Below are 22,206 nucleotides of genomic sequence, written 5' to 3'. Positions count from 1 at the left end.
GGGCATGGGGTGGGGTGGGGAATCAGGTGGAGGGAAGCTATGGGGGGAAAAAAGAGGAACACCTGTAATAATCTGAACAATAAAGATTTATTAAAAAAAATAAAAAAATAAAAATAAATAAAAAGCCTTTGACAAAATCCAACACCCTTTCTTGATAAAAACTCTCAAGAAGGTGGGAATAGAAGGATCATACCTCAACATAATAAAAGCTATATATGGTAAACCCACAGCTAACATCATATTCAATGGGCAAAAACTAAAACCATTTCCCCTAAGAACAGGAACAAGACAGGGATGCCCACTGTCACCACTCCTGTTCGACATAGTACTGAAAGTATTAGCCATTGCGATTAGATAAGAAGAAATAATAAAAGGCATCCAAATTGGAAAAGAAGAAGTAAAGCTGTCCTTATTTGCAGATGACATGATATTGTACATAAAAAAAACCCGAAAGACTCCATCAAAAAACTAATAGACGTAATAAATGAATTCAGCAATGTAGCAAGATACAAAATTAACGCCAAGAAATCTATGGCATTTCTATACACCAATAATGAAGTTACAGAAAGAGAGACTAAAAAAGCCATCCCATTTACCATCGCACCAAAAAAATTAAGATACCTAGGAATAAACTTAACTAAGGAGGTAAAAGACCTATACGAGGAAAACTACAGGACACTGGAAAAAGAGATAGAGGAAGACGCAAACAGATGGAAGAACATACCATGTTCATGGATTGGGAGAATCAACATCATTAAAATGTCCATACTACCCAAAGCAATCTATAGATTCAATGCACTCCCCATTAAAATACCAACAGCATATTTCACAAACCTAAAAAGAACTCTCCAAAAATTCATCTGGAATAAAAAAAAGACCCCGAATAGCGGCAGCTATCCTGAGAAAGAAGAACAAAGTAGGTGGGATCTCAATACCAGATTTCAAGCTGTATTACAAAGCCACTGTTCTCAAAACTGTCTGGTACTGGCACAAGAACAGACATATAGATCAATGGAATAGAATAGACAACCCAGAAATAGACCCAAACCACTATGCTCAATTAATATTTGACAAAGGAGGCATGAACATACAATGGAGTCAAGACAGTCTCTTCACTAAACGGTGTTGGGAAAATTGGACAGATACATGCAAAAAAAATGAAACTAGACCACCAACTTACACCATACACAAAAATAAACTCAAAATGGATCAAGGACTTAAACATACGACTTAAACATAAAAATACTAGAGAAATCCACAGGCAGAGAAATCTCAGACATATGCCGAAGCAATTTCTTCACTTATACTGCTCCCAGGGCAATGGAAAATAAAGAGAAAATAAACAAATGGGACTACATCAAAATAAAAAGCTTTTGCACAGCAAAGGAGACCATCAATAAAACAACAAGAAAGCCCTCTGCATGGGAGAACATATTTGCCAATGATATCACCGATAAGGGTTTAATCTCCAACATTTACAGGGAACTCATGCCGCTTAACAAAAAGAAGATAAACAACCCAATTAAAAAATGGACAACTGATCTAAATAGACACTTTTCAAAAGAAGACAGAAGGAAGACCAAGAGACATAAGAAAACCTGCTTAAAGTCACTAATCATCAGAGAGATGCAAATCAAAACAAAATGCGGTACCATCTCACACCTGTCAGAATGGCTATTATCAACAAATCAACAAATGACAAGTGCTGGCGAGGATGTGGAGAAAAAGGAATCCTCGTGCACTGCTGGTGGGAATGCAGACTGGTGCAGCCATTGTGGAGAACAGTATTGAGTTTCCTCAAAAAACTAAAAATGGAACTCCCATTTGACCCAGTAATCCCACTTCTAGAAATATATCCCAAGAAACTAGAGACACGAATCAGAAAGGATATATGCACCCCTATGTTCATAGCAGCACAATTCAACATAGCTAAGATTTGGAAACAGCCTAAGTGCCCATCAGCAGATGAGTGGATTAAAAAACTGTGGTACATCTACACAATGGAATACTACGCTGCGGTAAAAAAGAAGGAGTTCTTACCATTTGCAACAACATGGATGGAGATGGAGAGCATTATGCTAAGTGAAATAAGCCAGGCAGAGAAACATAAATATCACATGATCTCACTCATTTGTGGAATATAATGAACATCATAAACTGATGAACAAAAATAGATCCAGAGACAGAGAAACATCAATCAGAATGTCAAACCTCATGGAAGGTAGGGGAGGGTGGGGGTAAGGGGAAGAGATCAACCAAAGGACTTATATGCATGCATGTAAGCCTAATCAATGGACATAGACAAGAGGGGGGTGGGGGCATGAATGGGAAGTGGAGGGTAATGGGAGAATAAGGACACATATGTAATACCTTAATCAATAAAGAAATTTTTTAAAAAAAGTTCTAATTCCAGGGTCATGAATGTTACGTCACACCAATTCTCCAGAGTTTTCAATGTCTCGATGTTCCCAACTGTGAGAATAATGGTTTAATGCAAAGTTCATATATAACGTTCTGCAGATAGATCACCACTTCCTTGTAAACAAGAATGAGGTAGCATTTACTATCCCACTGTTTAACACCCTATTGGAAATATAGCCAAAGTTCAAAATATTTGTGAACTATTTATTTCATTGAGAGGGAGACAACAACAAATGACTGACTTTTAATTTGGGGCATCTGAATAGATATATTAGTCTGGAAGAGTTTCACACGAAGATCTTATGTTTAAGGTTAGGCAACTTGGACAATTGCATTACCTTGTAAAATTACAACTTTTCCTAAACACCTACTAATGTTACTATCCAATTTTCTAGAGAATTATTTACTTTAATAAATTATTGCCTTGAATAACATAAACACTGTTTTCTCTAATATTCTGAAAAATATAAAGTTACCAGGTATGAATGCATGAGCCTCAGAAATTTTATTTATAATCAATAAGTACAAAATGCTTACCTATGAGTTGATATAAATATAATATCATATAAATCACCATAGTTCCTAAGACCTTAGTAATTATGCAACTTGAGCTAAATATAGAATATTTTAAAGTTCAAGCTAGTTCTCAAACTTTACATAAATAATTCATTCAATGGTGGATTTGTTTGTACTTGATGCTGTGAAAGCTTATTCACAAATATTCAACTTCCAAGAAATACCTTCAATTACTTAGAAACTTTTTCTAAAAGGAAGCAATTTTCCAGTTAGTTTTCCTATGATCTTTGATATCTTTACATCAAAGGGATTTCTATGCCATCACGATTCCAAAATTTTAGAACTTTTAGAAAGCCTTTGCCCCAGATGCCATAAAAATGTTATCATTTTCTATGTATTCCATTATGTTTTTTTAAAATAAAAAGACTCTCACAGTGGTGAAGTCTGCATCAGCTAGGACATTTTATGGTACAATATTCAGAAACCATTGATGAAAAGGGACATATTAACTCATGAAACTGACAAGCTTCATTTAGTACCAAGAAGCTAGGCTTTCTCTGTCTCCATTTTGTTTTTCACTGGAACTCCAAACATTGGTCTCCCAGCCACTACAGGTGCTCCATTGTTGGTCCCAAAATGTCCATAGCATTCCAAACCTCACATCCTCACACAAGCTCCCACCTGCCTCCACTGCTTATTCAAGTAGCCTACCCTGATCACCTGGGGTTCCAAAGCCATATATATATATATATATATATATATATATATATATATTCCAATATATGCGTTCAATTAGTAAAATAAACTATGAGGTCAAGACCAATGTTTTTTTAAAAAAAATGAAATGTAACAGAGTTTAAAATACCAAAGGTAGCACACATAGGCATTGTTTCTCTATTTGTTTCATTGTCTGTGTGTATGTGTGCCCATACATGTACTAGACAAAATGCGAAACAAGTTCCTACCAAGTCAAAGTTCATTTGGTGTAAACATACCTTACAGCTCCTCTAAGTGCTGAGTGAGAAAATGAGCATGTTATAAAGGTATGAAATGGCATAAAATTGTGAGTTACTGAACCTGACGAGAGCAAAATAGGAGGTAAGAATGGTGGGTAGTGAGAGATCAGACTGAAGAAGACAGGAGCCAGAAAAGGGGCCTTATCTTAGGGGCAATGGACACCCTGTGAAGGCTTTAAGTAGGCGAGTAAGCACTTTGCATTGACAGATTCTTCAGGCAGCAGAGAAGGGAATAAACTGAAGAGGGCAAATCATGTGGTCAGATTACCAATTAATCACATGAACCTTTGAATTTCTCTATCCGGCTTCCCTAGGACTTTTGTTGTACCTCACTTTCTCCAATTAAGCAGAGGAAATAAACACATTTTAGGCTACCCTATATAATAAAAGCCTAATATGCAAATTGCCCCTCAGACAGTTGTTCGACCGGAAGTTTGACCAGGAGATCAGGAGTTTGACCGCTCGCTATGATGTGCGCTGACCACCAGGGGGCAGTGTGGAACATGGCGGGCGTAGGTGACATGGCACTGGCAGCAGGTGGTAGTGGTGGCACTGCCGCACTTCAATCACCAGCCAGGTCTAGGGACCGCATCTGTGCACAAATTTCATCCACCAGGCCTCTACTTAATATTATAAAATTTTTTGCAGCTATCTATTATATAAAAAGCCTGTGGTCGTCACGCCATTACGCCATTAACTGATCAGCAGGAGGCTGCGTGTGCGGGGTGGATGGGGCTGCGTGTGCAGCGAGGCACGCACGGGTGGGCGGGGACTTGACTCTGGAGCACTTGATCGGAGGCACAGGTGGGTTTCTGGGTCCCGCTGGGGTGGCAGGCGGGTTTCTGGGTCCCACTGGGGCAGCAGGCGGGTTTCTGGGTCCCACCGAGCCACAGGACTCCCAAGTATAATTGTATTATTCAAAGAGATATTTCATTTTCCACTTGCCCAGTTGTCTATATTTTGGAGTTGTCTTGTCTAGCTATTGAATTTCATAAGGTTAAATCCCCATATGTACACATGGGTTCAGTACCATCCATGGTGTGAAGCTGTATCACATTCCTATATTCAAGCCATCCTCATTCTTGTTTTATGTATATTAGCACTTACTCACCTTTTCTCCGTCCTTCATGATTTTAATGGCAAAATTAGAAACTTAATTTTCTTCCCTCTCCTAGAGCGCCAATATTGGTCATGTACGCGTGCGCACACATACACACACACACACACATACAAACTCACTTCTCCATGTCACACAGAGACATTTTCCAGGTACTGTTTTTGCAACAATTACAAAATAATTAAATCTAAGGTTGAACAGTGGTCCAATTTATTATTTCATCATCAAGATTTGTACTTAATGTAATCTGCTTAGATGTTTTAGATAAGGGATTCTTAATAATAATTGGTATCAAATTCCTGTATTCTTTGCATCTTTCAAGAACTTACACTACCTCCTGTGGCAATGTGATAGCAAAAAATAAAAACAAAAAACAACAACAAAATGGGATCCTTAGAAACAGAATCACAATTCATAACTCATTCACAAGTGACATAACAATAGTATGTGTCTTTCTAGAAAAAGGTTGTCAACAGAAACTGTCACAACATTCTTCTCTTTCCATGTAATCTGTATAATATATGACCTAGAAACTTCCTGGGCTAAAGGATAATATTTGGCAATGGGCTAAGGTAGAAATTTAGTATCTGAATGTATTTAGAGGTGAACTAAAAGGAAAATTTTATTGTACTTTTAACAAACATTTATTACTCAGTTATTCTGTGACATGCAATGTGACCAATTTAGGATACTTAATCCTCACAAATTGTCACAATAATCTTCTGTGGTGAGTGCCATTAGTTAAGAGGAGTGAACTGAGGCTTAGAAAGATTAAGTAGTTTCCTCAATGTTAGGCAATTTTAAAAACGGCTAAATAATGAAATAAGGGAAAAGAAAAGAAATAGAAAGAGAAATACAATGCCATCAAATTATATATTCAAATAAATTTTATATTGTCTATTAACAAATAGGACATTTAAAATCAAGGTAACAAAAAGTTGGCCTAGCTCAATCTGGCTAATTTTATGAAATGCTTTAAACCAGGCGTCCTCAAACTACGGCCCGCGGGCCACATGCGGCCCGCCGAGGACATTTATCCGGCCCGCTGGGTGCCGCTGCCTGTCCTGCTTAGCAGCCAACTTGTCCCGGGCCCGCAGTGCGCATAGGAATTTGTTCATAGTTTTTTTTTTTAACTATAGTCTGGCCCTCCAACGGTCTGAGGGACAGTGAACTGGCCCCCTGTTTAAAAAGTTTGAGAACCCCTGCTTTAAACTATAGAATGAACCTATTTTAAAGTAATAACATTTCATAGTAGGATATCAAACTAGAACTGTTGAAAATCTCATTTAATTAAATATGAATCCAGTTTATTTTGTCAGACTTTATTTTTGAGCTCTTAAAAATAAATGTAAATACCAAAAAGGTATTTTTTTATGATCTATTAGTATTTTTCCCCCTTTGCTTTTCTAGCCTAGCTTGATTGAATACTGAGCTGTCTGAAATAGTAAAACGGTAGTGTTTTTCTACTACCACCACTGCCAGGAAAAATAAGGAACCCCAAGCAAAGGGACCCTCAGCAGTGCTTCTCGGAAGGATGTCAATGCATTTGGTCACCTGCCCTCCGTAAAGTCTAAGACTTCCCCTAGCCCTTGGCACTTATTGTAGACCAAATGGCTTCCTGAATTGCTATTTCTGCTCAATATAAGGTCATTTTCCCTTCTTGGAAAGTTGGATGTGATATGTGAGAAACATAGGAGTTTGGAGTCCCTGAGCCCTCTGGAGATTAAGACCAGGCTTCAGTGAGTAAGAAGAGAACATCAGAGAGGCATAAGTGGTACCACCACACTGTGGGGCCTCCCTCGGTCAGCTCCTGCAGAAGCTGGCCAAGAAAAATCGGCTTGACTGGTGAGAGAGGAGCCTGCCCGCCCGTAAAGTAGTCACAGCCAACAGGAGATCCATTTGGCTGTGGCAGTGCCCAGCTCTACTGCAAAGTAAAATTGGTTCAAAGTCTATCTGCAGCTGGAGGGGAAGTTTGCTTACTTCCCTACAGAGCTGAAAGCAGGCAGCCAGAGTCTCAGGAAACAACCATATTTGGAAACAGCAGGGCAAAATACATGAACAAGAAGCATCAACAGAGAGCAGTCAGAAAGGATGAAACACCACAAAAGATTCATTTGATCAAAATCTGCTTTCACCATCTGTACGTGAGAAACGGCTTCATGGTGAAATCTTTCCAGACATTAGCAAGTTTATGATTAGACGAAACTTTATCCCGAAGTTGTTAACTTTCACACACATGCATGGATGGATCTGTAAGAAAGCTCCCTCATTATAAACCTGCCATTCCTAGACAACACTCTTAATCTCTGCCATGTGTAGGTCTGACATAGATCTCATTCCATCAGCAATATGAAACTAGTCATGATTCAAATCAAATCATTCCAAGGCAAAATGAGAGAGGAGAAAGCTGTAAGCCTAAAATACAAACTATATTCTGAGGAGGGTGCATTTGCACTGAAGATGAAGTTCATAAAATAGGTACTATGTCAATAACATGTGAGGACATGGCTATTAACGGATACTAGTGAAAAAAGATCTATGTGTATAGTAGACATTGCTTCAATGCTGAGGGCCTGTCTGAGACTGTCATGATTTTTATTCAAGAATAGCTTATCAGTGAATGATGCAAGTACTCAAGAAGACTTTTATGATGTCTGTGGTTGGTCCCAGTCTCAGCCTAAACAAGATTGCCCTGAGTTAGAGACAGCGTTTCCAGTGTGGGCTGAAGCTGATGTCACAGTAGTACACACCCTGATATTAAGCCTCCCAAAGCACACCCATCATCTTGATTCACTTTTCCTTTTATAGCTACACCAGTTCATTAGCGGATAAGAAGCAACACATCTGTCGACAAAGCAAAATCACAAAAATCTTAATAAAAAAATCTTCCTCTGAGTCCAAGGTTCTCTCCTAATACTGATCAGTAAACATTATCTTTCTACTTCATGCTTGTCTCAGACAACAGCGTAATACTGACTCTGCCAATTAGCCCACCGTGTTTGATGTGCCTTCCAGGGTGTGCTCTTTAAGAAGATCCTAGATAACTATCTTAAGAACAGAGATTGCTGCACTGTATATAAAATGTGAAAAAAAAGAAGCACTGGAGTTTGGAAGAGAGGCAAGGGTGTTCCCTTTAAAAGAACTGAATTCAAACGCACATCTCTACTCTACCTCTAATCAAGCTTGTGTTGTTACTTAGCCTCTTGAATCTCAATACTCTCATCTGCAAATGGGGAGAATAATACCTCACAGGGTTGCTATGAAGCTGAAGTGAGTTTGTGTTTTCAAAAGAGTTTTGAAAAAAATTTCTACATAAACAGAAAGGGATACAGCTTTATATCCATTACGGGTACCCAGACAGAGCTCTCAGAAGCGTTCTTGTTAAATTGATTATACAAAATTGGCATTGTGCATTCTAATGTCAAATTAAACAATGCATTATGATTTGTATCTGGTAGAAGAGATACACAATGGTTTATTGCCTTGTAGAACATTAACCAGTTTTACGTCAAACTATCAATCTTATTCTAATACTAGAAGCCTAGTGCACGAATTCGTGCACCAGTGGGGTCCCCCGGCCTGGCCTGTGGGATCGGGCTGAAACCGGCTCTCTGACATCCCCCGAGGTGTCCCAGATTGCAAGAGGGTGCAGGCCAGGCCAAGGGACACCCCTGGTCCACGATAGGGGCTGGGAAGAGACTTGGGAGGTTGGATAGCCAGGAAAGGACCCCGGGAGGGCTCCAGGGCATGTCTGGCCCATCTAGGTCAGTCCCAATCGGCCAGACCCCAGCAGCAAGCTAACTTACCAGTTAGACAGTCTACACCCTGGTGGTCGGTGCACATGACAGTGAGCATTTGAGCGGCCTTAGCATATTACACTTTGATTGGTTGAAGGGCCGACAGGTGGACCGGACAGTTAGCATATTAGGCTTTTATTATATAGGATTTCTTTTTGTTTTTCAAGTTGCCTATAAATAGTTCCTCAAAATGTCTTATTGAAACCATTTTATATTCTGCTGGTGTCTTCATTAATTAATGAGTTGAATAAATTTTGCACGTGTTCATTTGAAAAAATTAAACAATGCATTATTAGTTCACTTTTACTTTAAATCTGATGTCAAGAGTTTAAATAGTGTGCTTTTCTTCTTCATAAATAGTGTAAGCTCCAATCTAGAAGGAAACATATCTTCACAAACAGCCTTATCCATGTCCTGATTTTAATAAATCATTCCCACAGGCACCATCATTTAAAAATTCACAGGTAGGAAAATATTTTAGAAACTCTTTGGACAATTTGGACAACTTAGTTTGCAGCATTTTAGAATGTACTGGCTGCCAGTTTCCCCTTAAGTTGAAAATTGACTTGTCACTGTCATGATACCACAGTTTACATTACAAAATGAAATAACATAAAAGTGCTAAAAAAATATAGGTAGAGTGTAAAATGTCTGTGGCATTATGTTAAACAAAAGGACACCATCTTGGTTTCTGAGAAATAAATAATCTAAAGAAAACATTATCTATACAGGCAATAACAAATTTTTAGTTGTTTCTTTAATATTTACACACCATTTCTTACTTAAGGATTAGTGGCACATGCTTTCAGTGAAGAAAAAAGAACTATTTTGAACCCTCTATTCCCTCCAAAATGGAATGAAAACTATAAAACAGAAATGAAGGGAGTAGATGCTATCGTGTGACCAAACTGGGTATAAAATTTCTTTTTATGTATCCTGAAAACTATGAAGAAATATATTGTCATATTTCTTTTATACAGGTAACATGTAAGGGACATTAGAGGCATAAGACAAAAAATTTCCTTTGTTAAATATCTCTACCAATTGTGAGCATCTAATCTACAAAATGAAGAAATAGGATTTGATTTTCTCTCAGCTCTCAGAGTTTTCACACTAAAATCCCTGCAAAGATAAATGGTGTTATAAAGACTGTGATGGGCTTTTATAGTCAAAGCTGAGTTGGATTCAGTCTTAAGGGTAAGGAAGAGCAACTGAATAACAGAAGAAACGGGTAAATTTAAAATCCTACTACATTAATGTAAACATACTTTCATAAATATGATCTCCTTGGGCTGAAAAGTAACCATGACCAGGTGGGTAATTTGGGGCTCAGAGAGGATTACTGCCTTCCCTGAGCTTACATGACAGGTAAATGGCAGGTATGGTACTCACACCTCTAGCCAACCAGTCCTCTGGGCCCTACCTAATGGTTTTTTAAACTGTTCCAGGGAGCCCTGAAGTTGTGAGAAGGGACTCAGCCTTCTGGGCAGGAGGTGGGAACGCATTTCCAAGGATGAACCAATGGCATCTGGCTTGCTTTGTCTCCACCTCCACACCCTCCAGCAGAATCTCTAGGGACACATTCAGGTACATATTACACTAGTCTTTTCAAAATATTTATCCCTTACCTTACTCTCATTCTTTAAAATAAGTTATCTGTTTCAATTCTCGCTTCCTCTTAAGCCTATTGATTTATTTCACCAACTTCATATTTGAAAGAATGGTTATCTCCACTCTTTTTCATTCCCACTCACAAACATTTAAGTATCACCAAAAAGGCTCTTCACATTTAGGCTGATAAAACCAAGGTTGTAAAGACTCCCGGTTGCTAAATTGTAATAAATTTGAGTTCCTGATCTATCAGGAAAAGTAGTAGAGACACGTCTCCATCAGTAGTAGCATCCATGTTCTACAGCACCATCTCAGGGTAATGCAGACTAGAGGCAATACAGGATTCCTTTTTTTTCTTCACAACAGAATTCTAACTAAACTAATAGAATAAATTAAACTATACCACCTTCTAAACCATATATAATAATAAACTCTAAATGGATTAAAGATATAAATGTAAAACTCAAAACCATAAAACTCATAGAAGAAAACATAGGCAGGAAAATCACTGACTTTTCTCCTAGCAATAGTTTTCCTGATATATCTCCTCAGGCAGGGAAAACAACAGAAAAAAATAAACAAGTGTGATTACATCACACTAAAAAAAATTTTGCACAGCAAAAAAAAAAAAAAAAAAAAAAAAAAAATCAACAAAATGAAATAACCTACTAAATGGGAGAAGATATTCACCAATTATATATCCAATAAGGAGTTAATATCCAAAATTTATAAAGAACTCATACAACTCAACACCAAAAAAATCCAAATCTGAATAAACACTTCTTCAAAGAGAACATATAAATGTCCAATAGACATATGAAAAGAAGCTCAATGTCACTAATCATCAGAGAAATGCAAATTAAAACCATAATGAGATACCACCTCACACCTGTCAGAATGGCTATTATCAATAAGTCAACAAATGACAAGTGTTGGCAAGAATGTGGAGAAAAGGGAACGCTTGTACACTGTTTGTGAGAATGCAGATTGGTTCAGCCACTGTGGAGAACAGTATGGAGGCTCATCAAAAAATTAAAAATGGGACTGCCTGCCGAAACCGGTTTGGCTCAGTGGATAGAGCGTCAGCCTGCAGACTGAAAGGTCCCAGGTTCGATTCCGGTCAAGGGCATGTACCTTGGTTGCGGGCACATCCCCAGTAGGGGGTGTGCAGAAGGCAGCTGATCGATGTTTCTAACTCTCTATCCCTCTCCCTTCCTCTCTGTAAAAAATCAATAAAATATATTTTTAAATAAAAAAAAAATGGGACTGCCTTATGACCCAGCAATTCCACTTCTGGGTATATATCTGAAGAAACCCAAAACACTGATTCAAAAGAATATATGCACCCCTATGTTCATTGCAGCATTACTTACAATAACCAAGCTATGGAAGTAACCCAAGTGCCCATCAATAAACAAGTAGACGAAAAAGCTGTAGTATATATGTACAATGGAATATTACTTGGCCATAAAAAAGAATAAAACCCTATCATTAGTGACAGCATGGAGAGACCTAGAGGGCATTATGCTTAGTGAAATTAAGTCAGCAAAAAAAGACAAATATCAATATGTTTCACTTATATGTGGAATCTAAAGAACAAAATAAATGAGCAAACAAAACAGAACAAACTCATAGATACTAAGAATGGACTGATGGTTGCCAGAGGGGAGGGGTGTTAAGGGGGTGGGTAAAAACGGTGAAGGAATTGAGGGGTAGAGATTGGTAGTTACAAAATAACCGCAGGCGTGTAAAGTACAGTATAGGGAATATGGTTAATAATATTGTAATAACTATGTATGGTACCAGGTGGGTACTGGAAGTAGGGGGGGGGCACTTTGTAAAGTACATAATTGTCTAACCACTATGCTGTACACCTAAGACTAATACAAAATAATATTGAATGTAAACTGTAATTAAAAAATAAAATTTTAAAAAATAAGTGAGACAAGCAGTAAACCGAAGGAAATATCATATTTTAAAAAAAAAAATCTTATCCTTTCTCACTCCTCTAGCCTCTACTCCATCTACAAGTAAATGAACAGGCGAACATAAAACCCAGACCACATGAAACAACTTCGACTACCTTCTGACAAATACCTTTGCATCAGAAAATATGCTAAGAAAGTCACAGAACTAATTATAAGGAGGAAAAGCATGAAGGAAATGAATGTAATTTAGATAGTAAACATCTGTGCTTTGTTCCCACCTCTGAACTCCCAAAGAGTACACCCTCTCTTTAACCTTAATCTTAAGCAAATATAAGGCAATGTAAACCAAGCCAGGTCCCTGAAGTCTTCCAGATAATATTTATTAGAATTTTCAAAAAGCCTTCTGGCACATTCATTTACATGATTGAATTTGAGGCATGCTAGAAACATCAGAAGCCCACTCCCAAGCCTCCATCATGACAAATCGCTCACTGTCCAGATGCCCTTATACGGCCAGACTTCCTATAAACCTGACCGTTCAGTGTATGCATTGCGTATGTGTCTTGGCTCTGAGTCACATTCCGCCGGTATGTTTCCTTGGGAGCTTTGATTTCCGCTTTGAGGGCTGGCACAGACTCCTACTTGCTCTTATAAGAAAATGTCCAGGATTCAAAGTTGAAAATGTGCAAAATTCCTTCTTTAAGTACACAAACACTCCAAGTCTGGCCACTTTCCTGTAGTCCTGCCAGGTTTTCTCTATGTCTGATACCTGATCAAGTAACCTTTTTTTTTTTTTTTTTTTTTTTTTAGGGGGGAACAACAACAAAAAACATAGGAGAAGGAATATAGTACATCCACAGCTGAACACCTTACAAGACTTAACTAAACGACCTGTACAAATGATGCCCACGTAGACACACACATACCTTATATAGCTCTGTAAACAGGGTTCAGTGGCCAGCTTAGTGAATTCCTCATTTCACCAGGGGGGAAAAATGCTCTCTAAAAAGCATTTGCTAGAAAAACACTTGCTTACAAGACAAAATTAGTGCATCTTAACCGTTTTGTACACAAATTCAAAGACCTTTTTCTCCCAATGCTGGACCTGCTGTCAATCAAAAGGGTTGGGATAAGTCAGAGTTGGACAAAGTTATAAGAAGCCACTATATCCACTCTACCGCCCAGGCACACACAAACATTTGCTGAGTCATTTATAATAGTGCAAGAATTCAGATCCCCATGGCATGAGTTAGGGACTGAGTGTCAGCCCTTCCTTTTGAATTTCCTGGCACTTATGATCCGTATCACAATATAAACATACTTTTGAGTCTGTGAATGTCTTGGGTGTCATCTCTCTCTCTCTCTCTCTCTCTCTTAATAACAATCTTTTACTTTAAACCCTTCAAAAGAGTTTTGATCATACACTTTATAATGCACAGGGATATTTTTCTATCCTGAGATTCTATGATCTGTATATTTCAATATCCTTATTTTCTCTTAGCCAGTATTAAAACCACCTATTTGGAGCTGTGATGGACATTTACGACTTTGAGGAACCATATGAATTTTATAATAAAAAAATGTACAATGTCATGGTATTTTTACCATCACATCAGAATGGTAATATATTTCTTATGTTTGTGGAGAAAGAGAAAATAAAGGAAGCCTAAATAATAATAATAATAAGGTAGCAAGTCCCTGAAAATTAATCTAATTAACCATCATTAAACCCTATGAAATAAAACATTCTCATTATTATCATCATTTTATAAATGGAAACTTAGGAATATGGCTCCTACTGGTGACTTCCCTAAGATTTGTGAATGGCAGTTCCAAGAATACAACCCAGGTCAAACAAATGTAACCCAGTCCAGCAATGTATCGCCTCCATGAATGAAAGTCTTCACTCTGTTTCACACGAAGCTGTTGATGGTGGCTCTCAGACTCTCCAGAAGATTCAAAAATTCCCAGCCTTTCTCTCAGCTCCCTCACCCTGCAAGCTGAGAGAGCTCACCGCTGAGCCCACATCCCACCTTAGGTGAGGTTAGAACTTCACATCCCTACCCTTCCCCATTTACCACACCTTTCCAACTATTAGTGGTAGATGTAATTGGGGGTTTAGGTCTTGAAAGATTTCGCTGTGGCTTCCCACATATTTTGGACTTTTAAAATCATCCACAAGGGAAGAAGCAGCTGGGGGCCAAGTTGCCTTTAATACACATGTGGCTATTAACATAACTTGGAATGTTCCTTCTTTAAATAGGAACTTTTAGGCCTCTTCTCTTTGAGGAATGCTTGGAAAGAACATTAAATAACAATGATGAAAATTCCTCCTGAGCTTCAGAGGCCCCCTTTGCTGGCCATTCACACTGTTGACACGCAACTACACTGTACAACATGTGGATTGCTTAACAAGGTAATTGTGCACAGATGAATCGGTCTCTACTGAAGTTGGAGTGGTTATTTTTTTTTTCTTGGCTATTTTTCAACAGAATGAATTGAAACTTTTAAAAAAATATACAAAAAAATATGGCCAGCTTACACAGGCTGTTTTCAACTTATAAAGCTACAGTGTTGTTTCTGAAAGTTTGTCTTTACATCAGAAACAGATATGGGTATCTTAAACCAATAAAATGGAGCATCAACAAGTCATTGGTACCACCACTGTCAAATGATGTGGCATTACAATAGAAAACACTGGGATGGCACTGGAATCACTCCCTTTACATAACATGGTGACTGGAGCTATTAACCAAAAAAACAAACAAACGACTAAAACTATAGATGCCAAATGCAAGCACCACCGTTCATTAACTCAGTCCTTGGTGAAGCCAACGAGCAAAATTAAGAAGTGGAGATAGGCTTAGGCTTTGCTGGCCATATTTGAAAACTGTACACAAGCAGAGGGAATAAAAACTGTTCTTTCCTTGACCTGATCTCATCCCATTAGAATGCATGCTCCTTAGGTAATAAGAAGTTACAATCACTATTCATAGATGGGTGGAGAGTCACTAAAATCTATTATTCACTGACACTCTTAATTCATAGCCAAGTAAATGGAGGACAATGTTCTTGCTATATAAACAGATATTTTGCTGCAAAACAAACCAAGTATAATCCACATTGGAATATTATAGGTTTGAGCGTAAGAAAAATCACTCATTCAAAGACCCACAATGGTATTTTCAACACAAGTAAACCCCAAGCTTCTTGCTGGTGCGCCCTCCTGATTCCCCTCTCTTCCCACTCCTGTGTTCTCACCCCAACATCCAGAGCCTCTACCTACCCAATACATAACCTGCTCTGACATAACAATAAGACCATTTTCTGGAAATATTGATGCCCACTCATCTGCGTTCCCTCCCTACACCCCAATAATAAAAATGCTACATGAGTTAAGAAAAAACAAAACAAGAGTGCTGGAAATCTCCCCCAGAAAGCTGCACACACACAGAGACCTCTGGCTTTGTTCTCTTTCTTGTCTGGCAATGGGCATACAAACCATTATCCCAAGACCCTAAAGATCAAAGTCCTACTGTCCAGTATGGCACTCAGGGTTCTGCAGGCAGGTTTCTTGGGGATTTCCACTTAAAAGCAATTAACTCCTCGTCTGCTCTCCGAAGAGTTTCAAAGGCAGACAGCCTCTAAACTTAAAATCATTACAAGATTAATAAAGAGGAAACCCTTTGAATTTTTTAGGAATCCCTGCTGTTAGTCTCTTCAGCCACCTACATCCTAAGAAGGATTTGTTAGGGGGCAGAACAGGCACAGCTATTAGAAAGAGAAGTGAGTGGTATAAAAATAATAATAATTGCTGATGTGTTTTTAAATGATATAAATCAGGAGTGGTGCGAAGAAGCAAGGGGGAAAATCCTATTTGGTGCTGGAAACACTGAGCCTTTTTTTTTTTTTTTTTTTTTTGGAGAGCTGGAGTGTGCCAGCTTTTTCAGACGGGAGGAATGCTGAGTGTCAAGGGGTCAGGATCAATCCGGTGTGAGTTGATGAGGCAGGAAGGTGGGGAGGAATGCTAGGAATGTCCCTGTTTGTGTGGGACTCCATTCAGCTCATTGGCAAGCCGGGGCCGCCTGGAGCGTATAAAAGCCGGGGCCGCCCGCTCCAGCCTCACACAACAACTCTTCCCCACCGAGAGGAGAGGAGGCAGCCAGTGCAACTCCAACCACAGGCGACCGACCGCCTCCAGCCCGACGGCAGCCGCCCGGCCGACACCTCCAGAAACGACAGCCCAGCATCCAGGCCTCCACCTCCGGCCCGAGCCCTCACTCAGCCAGCGCCCCGCCGACCGCGCCGCGCCCTCCCCGCCGCACACTCCGACCCTCCATCCGCTGCGCTCCGACCATGTCCTCCGCCGGCCTGGGTCCCATCTCTTTCGCCTTCGTGCTCCTGATCGCCCTCTGCAGCCAGGTAAGCGCAGGGAGACCCCCACGGCCGGCGCTGGCGGGGAGGGACTCGGTGGGAAAGGGAAGGGGAAGGGGAAGGGGAAGGGGGAGGGGGAGGGGAGGGCTGGCGGCGCGGTGGGCGTGCGCCCGGCTGACCGCCTCTCCTCCCGCAGCCCTCCTCCGGCCAGGACTGCAGCGGCCAGTGCCAGTGCGCGGCCCCGGCTCCGCGCTGCCCCGCCGGCGTCAGCCTGGTGCTGGACGGCTGCGGCTGCTGCCGCGTGTGCGCCAAGCAGCTGGGCGAGCTGTGCACTGAGCGCGACCCCTGCGACCCGCACAAGGGCCTCTTCTGTGACTTTGGCTCCCCGGCCAACCGCAAGATCGGCGTGTGCACAGGTAAGACCTGCAGCCCCGCCCAGGCCCCTAGCCCCTAGGTACCACCACCGCCCACCGAGGTGCCGGTGCCGGGACACTTAGTGACCGGCCACCTCCTCCCTCACGCCCACCTTCCAGCCAGAAAATGAGCCTCTGGAGTCCCTTACTCTGGCTGTTTCCAGACCCCCTCCCCTTTCCTCCCCCCCCCCCCCCAGCCCTGCTCCCAACTGGCATGTCCAGCGCGCCTACAGGACCAGGGACCTATGCCTGACCCCAGTAACCCCCCCCTTTTTCCTTCCTCTCCTTCAGCCAAAGATGGTGCCCCCTGCGTCTTTGGAGGGACGGTGTACAGGAGTGGAGAGTCCTTCCAGAGCAGCTGCAAATACCAGTGCACTTGCCTGGACGGGGCCGTGGGCTGCGTGCCCCTGTGCAGCATGGACGTGCGCCTGCCCAGCCCTGACTGCCCCTTCCCGCGGAGGGTCAAGCTACCCGGGAAATGCTGTGAGGAGTGGGTGTGCGATGAGCCCAAGGACCACACCATGGTTGGCCCTGCCCTTGCCGGTGAGTTGAACCTTCTAAGTTAGTGTCGCAATTCTCCCCCAGGGACTGAGTCCTAACTTTGCCAAGGGAAGGGGGTAAATGTCTTATCCTGGCATCTTACTTTGTGTTTGTGTGCTCTGCTCTCCCAGCTTACCGACTGGAAGACACGTTTGGCCCAGACCCAACTATGATTCGAGCCAACTGCCTGGTCCAGACCACAGAGTGGAGTGCCTGTTCCAAGACCTGTGGGATGGGCATCTCCACCCGGGTTACCAACGACAACGCCTTCTGCAGGCTGGAGAAGCAGAGCCGCCTCTGCATGGTCAGGCCTTGCGAAGTGGACCTGGAAGAGAACATTAAGGTACCTGTTCTGCTCCTATTAACTAATTTTCATGGAATGATAGTAGATAGGACCAAAGTTAGGTCTCCTACCACCCTTGTTATTATAGGCCTGTTATATTTCAAAAATATCTAACTATTGTGCTATTTTGCTGGAATGAGATGTTGTGTAATAGGAACCACCAGCTTTCCACTATAAAATCTTCCACAGTGGTAGTTAATTCAAGACATCCCAAGAGAGGCTATGCCTATTTTTGGAAAACTGGCAAATGAGACTCAAACTTCCTCTCCTCAAAATATAAACAGAAGTCAGACAACATAAGCCTAGAACACACAGAGGTTGGAGAAAGCCGCTCCCCTTGTAGAGTCATTGATTTTTCTCTTCTCCCTTGTCTTCCTTAGAAGGGCAAAAAGTGCATCCGTACCCCCAAAATTTCCAAGCCTGTCAAGTTTGAGTTTTCTGGCTGCACCAGTGTGAAGACATACCGGGCTAAGTTCTGCGGAGTATGCACGGATGGCCGATGCTGCACCCCTCACAGAACCACCACCCTTCCCGTGGAGTTCAAGTGTCCTGACGGTGAGGTCATGAAGAGGAGCATGATGTTCATCAAGACCTGTGCCTGCCATTACAACTGTCCCGGAGACAATGACATCTTTGAGTCAACCTACTACAGGAAGATGTATGGAGACATGGCATAAAGCCAGAGAGAGTGAGAGACATTAACTCATTTAGCTGTAACTTGAACTGATTCACATCTCATTTTTGTGTAAACATGATTTCAGTAGCACAAGTTATTTAAATCGGTTTTGCTAACTGGGGAAAAGGAAAATTCCCTCTGAATTCAAAATATTGTGCCATGTGACTTTCAAATAGTCTATCAACCCCAGACACTGGTTTGAAGAAAGTTAAGACTTGACAGTGGGACTACATTAGCACATAGCACCAGAATGTATACTAGGGTGTGGCTTTAGGGGCAGTTTGAGGGCTTGAAATATTAAAGTAGCAATGTGCCTGCTATTTGGAGTGTTATTGAGAAGGAAAACCTTAGCATGCTCACTGACCTGCCCGTAGCTCCAGCCTGTAGCTGACAGCTAGGATGTGTGTTCTGCCATCATGAGTCTGAGTCAAGTTCTTCTGTAAGTCAGAACGGCAGATTCAGCTCTGACATTCTGATTCGAATGACAGTATTCAAGAATCAGAATCTTGTCTATTAGACTGGACAGCTTGTGGCAAGCTAATTTGCCTGTAACAAGCCAGATTTTTTTATTGATACTGTAAATATTGTGTATATATATATATTTGTACAGTTATCTAAGTTAATTTAAAGTTGTTTGTGCCTTTTTGTTTATGTTGTTAATGCTTTGATATTTGAAATGTTAGCCTCAATTCTGAACACCATAAATAAGACGTAAAGTTTGTCTGATAATTCAAAGCATGAAATGGATATTCAAATGGTAATTCTGCTCAGTTCGAGTGACAGTCCATCAAAACAGATTGTTTGCTGAAGGTGAGCCAGTGATGCCCTTGGAAGTCTAATTTGTAGGTTGAAATGTGACAGCCTCACTTTGAATGAACAAGTGGCTTTTATTGAAATATGAGTGGCTCTATATAGCGGATCAATTTTCCACCTGGACGCATTTGTTTCTACTTTGACTATGACTGTTTTTTGGACAGTTTATTTGTTGAGAGTGTGACCAAAAGTTACATGTTTGCACCTTTCTAGTTGAAAATAAAGTATATATTTTTTCTATAAAGAGCTTGGCTATTCATTTATTCTCTAATTTCTGAGTTTTCTTGCATTTAAATGGGAAGCTTTTGTTTATCTTAAAACTATTCTATAATTTTCTAAATATCTTACATACTAATAAACTGGTGAATCACTTCAATAGACTTTACATAAATGCATTTTACAGTGAATCAAGTGTCAAACTTGAAGGAATATACACTATATTGAGAACACGGTCATTTTTTATCTTCCCAGTACTTCATAAACACAAATTCAATTCTCTTTAGATTTCTTCAGTCTCCAGGAGCCCCTATTGTATTACTCGTGGTCCTATTTACATTTATTGCCTCTGGCTACTGTAGGCATTTAATTTCCAACCCTTCACATCACAGACTGTGCCTTGCACATAGAAAATGTTTAACTATTTTTTGAATTTTTATGCTCTATATCTATTTCTGAACTTTAATATCTTACTGTTAAATCTGAAAAGTATAGAATTAAATCTGCATTAAAAATGGAGCAATGTAATCTTATTTTATATAATTGCTTTTAGTTGCCATGATAATCAAAAATAAATGATGCCATAAGTAGAAAAGAAAGGATAAGCAAATCTTTGATTCATTAACATTAATAGAAATTTGTCTTAAAAGCAACCCCTCCATTTCCCTAAGTTGGCTTTTTCAGATCTCAAGAATAATAGCTTACCTAGTGGTTTGTTAAGTGACATGAAATTGTTCAAGAAGCTTGGTTTGGAAATTATGTGTGGCCCATCCAGGCCTCTACTAAAAACAGTGAAGTGAAGTTAGTGGCAAACAGAAATACTGCAAGCACAACTAGAAGCCTTATTTTTTCCAGATCAGAATAGCTGTAGATTCTAGGGGGGAGGGGGATTAGAAAATAGTTGCAGACAGACTAACCCATCTCAGAGTAATTGGCAATGTTGCAGTGCCTGTGTCATTTCAAGAGACAAAAATACATCTGAAAATAAAGGCTAGTTCTACAAACAGTGCTCATGCCACAAACCAAAGGGAAAACTTCCCATGTTCAAAATGTGAAAAGTATTTCTGGTCAAAACATTGGACTTTTAGGATACACCCACAAACATATATAGCAATGCTGTCAGCAGCTAAATCCCACTTCCCCAAACAAATCCACATGAGCGAGTGTGCATGCGCAAACACACACACACACAAACATACACAGAGTACACTGTACTTAGTTCACTTTTTCTTTCTGTCAGTTGACTCCTAGCTGCGAAGATGAAGGGCCATGGTAAATGAGCCAGACTGTTTTCAAAGGAATTTGAGAATTCTGGGAAGATATAAGTAGAAATAGGAGTATAGATTTTAGATTTTCCAAATCTCCACATAAAAAATAGAGTAACTAGATTGCAAAATCATAACCTCATGAGCAATATTTATTTAAAAACTAGGTGGCAAGGTATCCCATAAACCCCCAAATATGAATGGGATAAAATCATCAACCCCCACAAGACCTATACTTTGTGAGCATATGTGAAGGAAAAAGCAAAGGGAGGCATATACGAGGGTATATGATGCTTCTGAGAACAGGAATGCTCCATAACAGCCAACAGTGAAATAAGGATATGATCTGAGAACAGCTACTGAAACTGGTAGGGGTTTTGCCATTCTACAGACCAAGGCTCTTTCCCAAGAAAGGATTCCACACTCTTAGGAGCAGAATCAAAATTCAGCAGATCAGAGACAATGAAGACATTGAAAAAGAAGGTCCAGATAAGAATGAGGAGAGAAACTGAGATTCAAAATATCAGGAAGAAAACAGCCATATTTTTTTAAATGCACAAAAACAAAAGAGGAAGCTCTGTGGAGTTAGAAAAGTTATCTAAACCAAGCCTCTTTCCTGAACATAGTTCAAGAAAACAAATTTCACGTAAAAAAATAGAAAAATAAAATTGTCAAAGGCAAATCCCAAACAAAGCTATCATATGGAAAAGAAAAAAGTAAAGGACAGAAAAACATGCCTGTAGATAATAAAAGCATGTCAGAAATACAAGTCCAGAAAACATGTCAAAACTATAACCGGCTATTTAAAAAATAATTTAAGAAAACGACAGACATAAATGATAAAAAGAAACAACTAATAACAAAATAGTGACATAAATCAGAATTAATAAAACAGAAATATGGTGATAAAACTCAAGAAGGAATTAGAAATTTAAAAAGTCAAAGTAGAAGAAACACAAGAGTGAATAAATACAACAGATAATTCCTTAAGAAGAATAGATTATGAGAAGGATAAAATTTATAAATAAAAAAAAAAGAATGTGTTTCAAGAAAAAGTAATAAGTATTGCAGATAGGCAAAGAAGATCCAACATATAGATATAGGAGTGCCTGAGAAATTTAAAAAAAAAAAAAACAACTAAAAACTATAAATCAAGAAAA

General features: G+C 39.9%; 1 protein-coding gene and 1 long non-coding RNA gene across 2 annotated transcripts in view; one reads left to right on the top strand and one right to left on the bottom strand.

Annotated features, from left to right (window-relative positions):
* The window catches only part of LOC308247284, a 184,310-nt gene extending 167,449 nt beyond the window's left edge, over nt 1-16,861 (bottom strand). Inside the window, exon 1 of the long non-coding RNA XR_013960480.1 lies at nt 16,740-16,861. This is a non-coding gene — a long non-coding RNA (uncharacterized lncRNA). The remainder of the gene's footprint in view (nt 1-16,739) is intronic.
* Nucleotides 16,355-19,809, top strand: CCN2 (cellular communication network factor 2). The gene is made up of 5 exons (XM_080666212.1): nt 16,355-16,828; nt 16,977-17,196; nt 17,485-17,736; nt 17,865-18,076; nt 18,457-19,809. Exons 1-5 carry the CDS (start codon nt 16,763-16,765, stop codon nt 18,751-18,753), a joined length of 1,047 nt encoding a protein of 348 aa, XP_080522338.1. The 5' UTR covers nt 16,355-16,762; the 3' UTR covers nt 18,754-19,809.
* Nucleotides 19,810-22,206: the final 2,397 nt, after the last annotated feature.

Source organism: Plecotus auritus, assembly GCF_963455305.1.
Source record: "Plecotus auritus genome assembly, chromosome: 4".
NCBI classification, from domain to species: Eukaryota; Metazoa; Chordata; class Mammalia; order Chiroptera; family Vespertilionidae; genus Plecotus; species Plecotus auritus.
The sequence above is the reverse complement of the archived record's forward strand: the minus strand, read 5'-3'. Positions and strand labels throughout refer to the sequence as shown.

What these genes read in the sequence shown, in the direction of transcription:
- CCN2 (XM_080666212.1), top strand. Translation starts at nt 16,763, where the DNA reads ATGTCCTCCGCCGGCCTGGGTCCCATCTCTTTCGCCTTCGTGCTCCTG. An exon ending in TGATCGCCCTCTGCAGCCAG is followed by an intron (nt 16,829 to 16,976) that starts GTAAGCGCAGGG and finishes CTCCTCCCGCAG; the next exon opens with CCCTCCTCCGGCCAGGACTG. An exon ending in CAAGATCGGCGTGTGCACAG is followed by an intron (nt 17,197 to 17,484) that starts GTAAGACCTGCA and finishes CCTCTCCTTCAG; the next exon opens with CCAAAGATGGTGCCCCCTGC.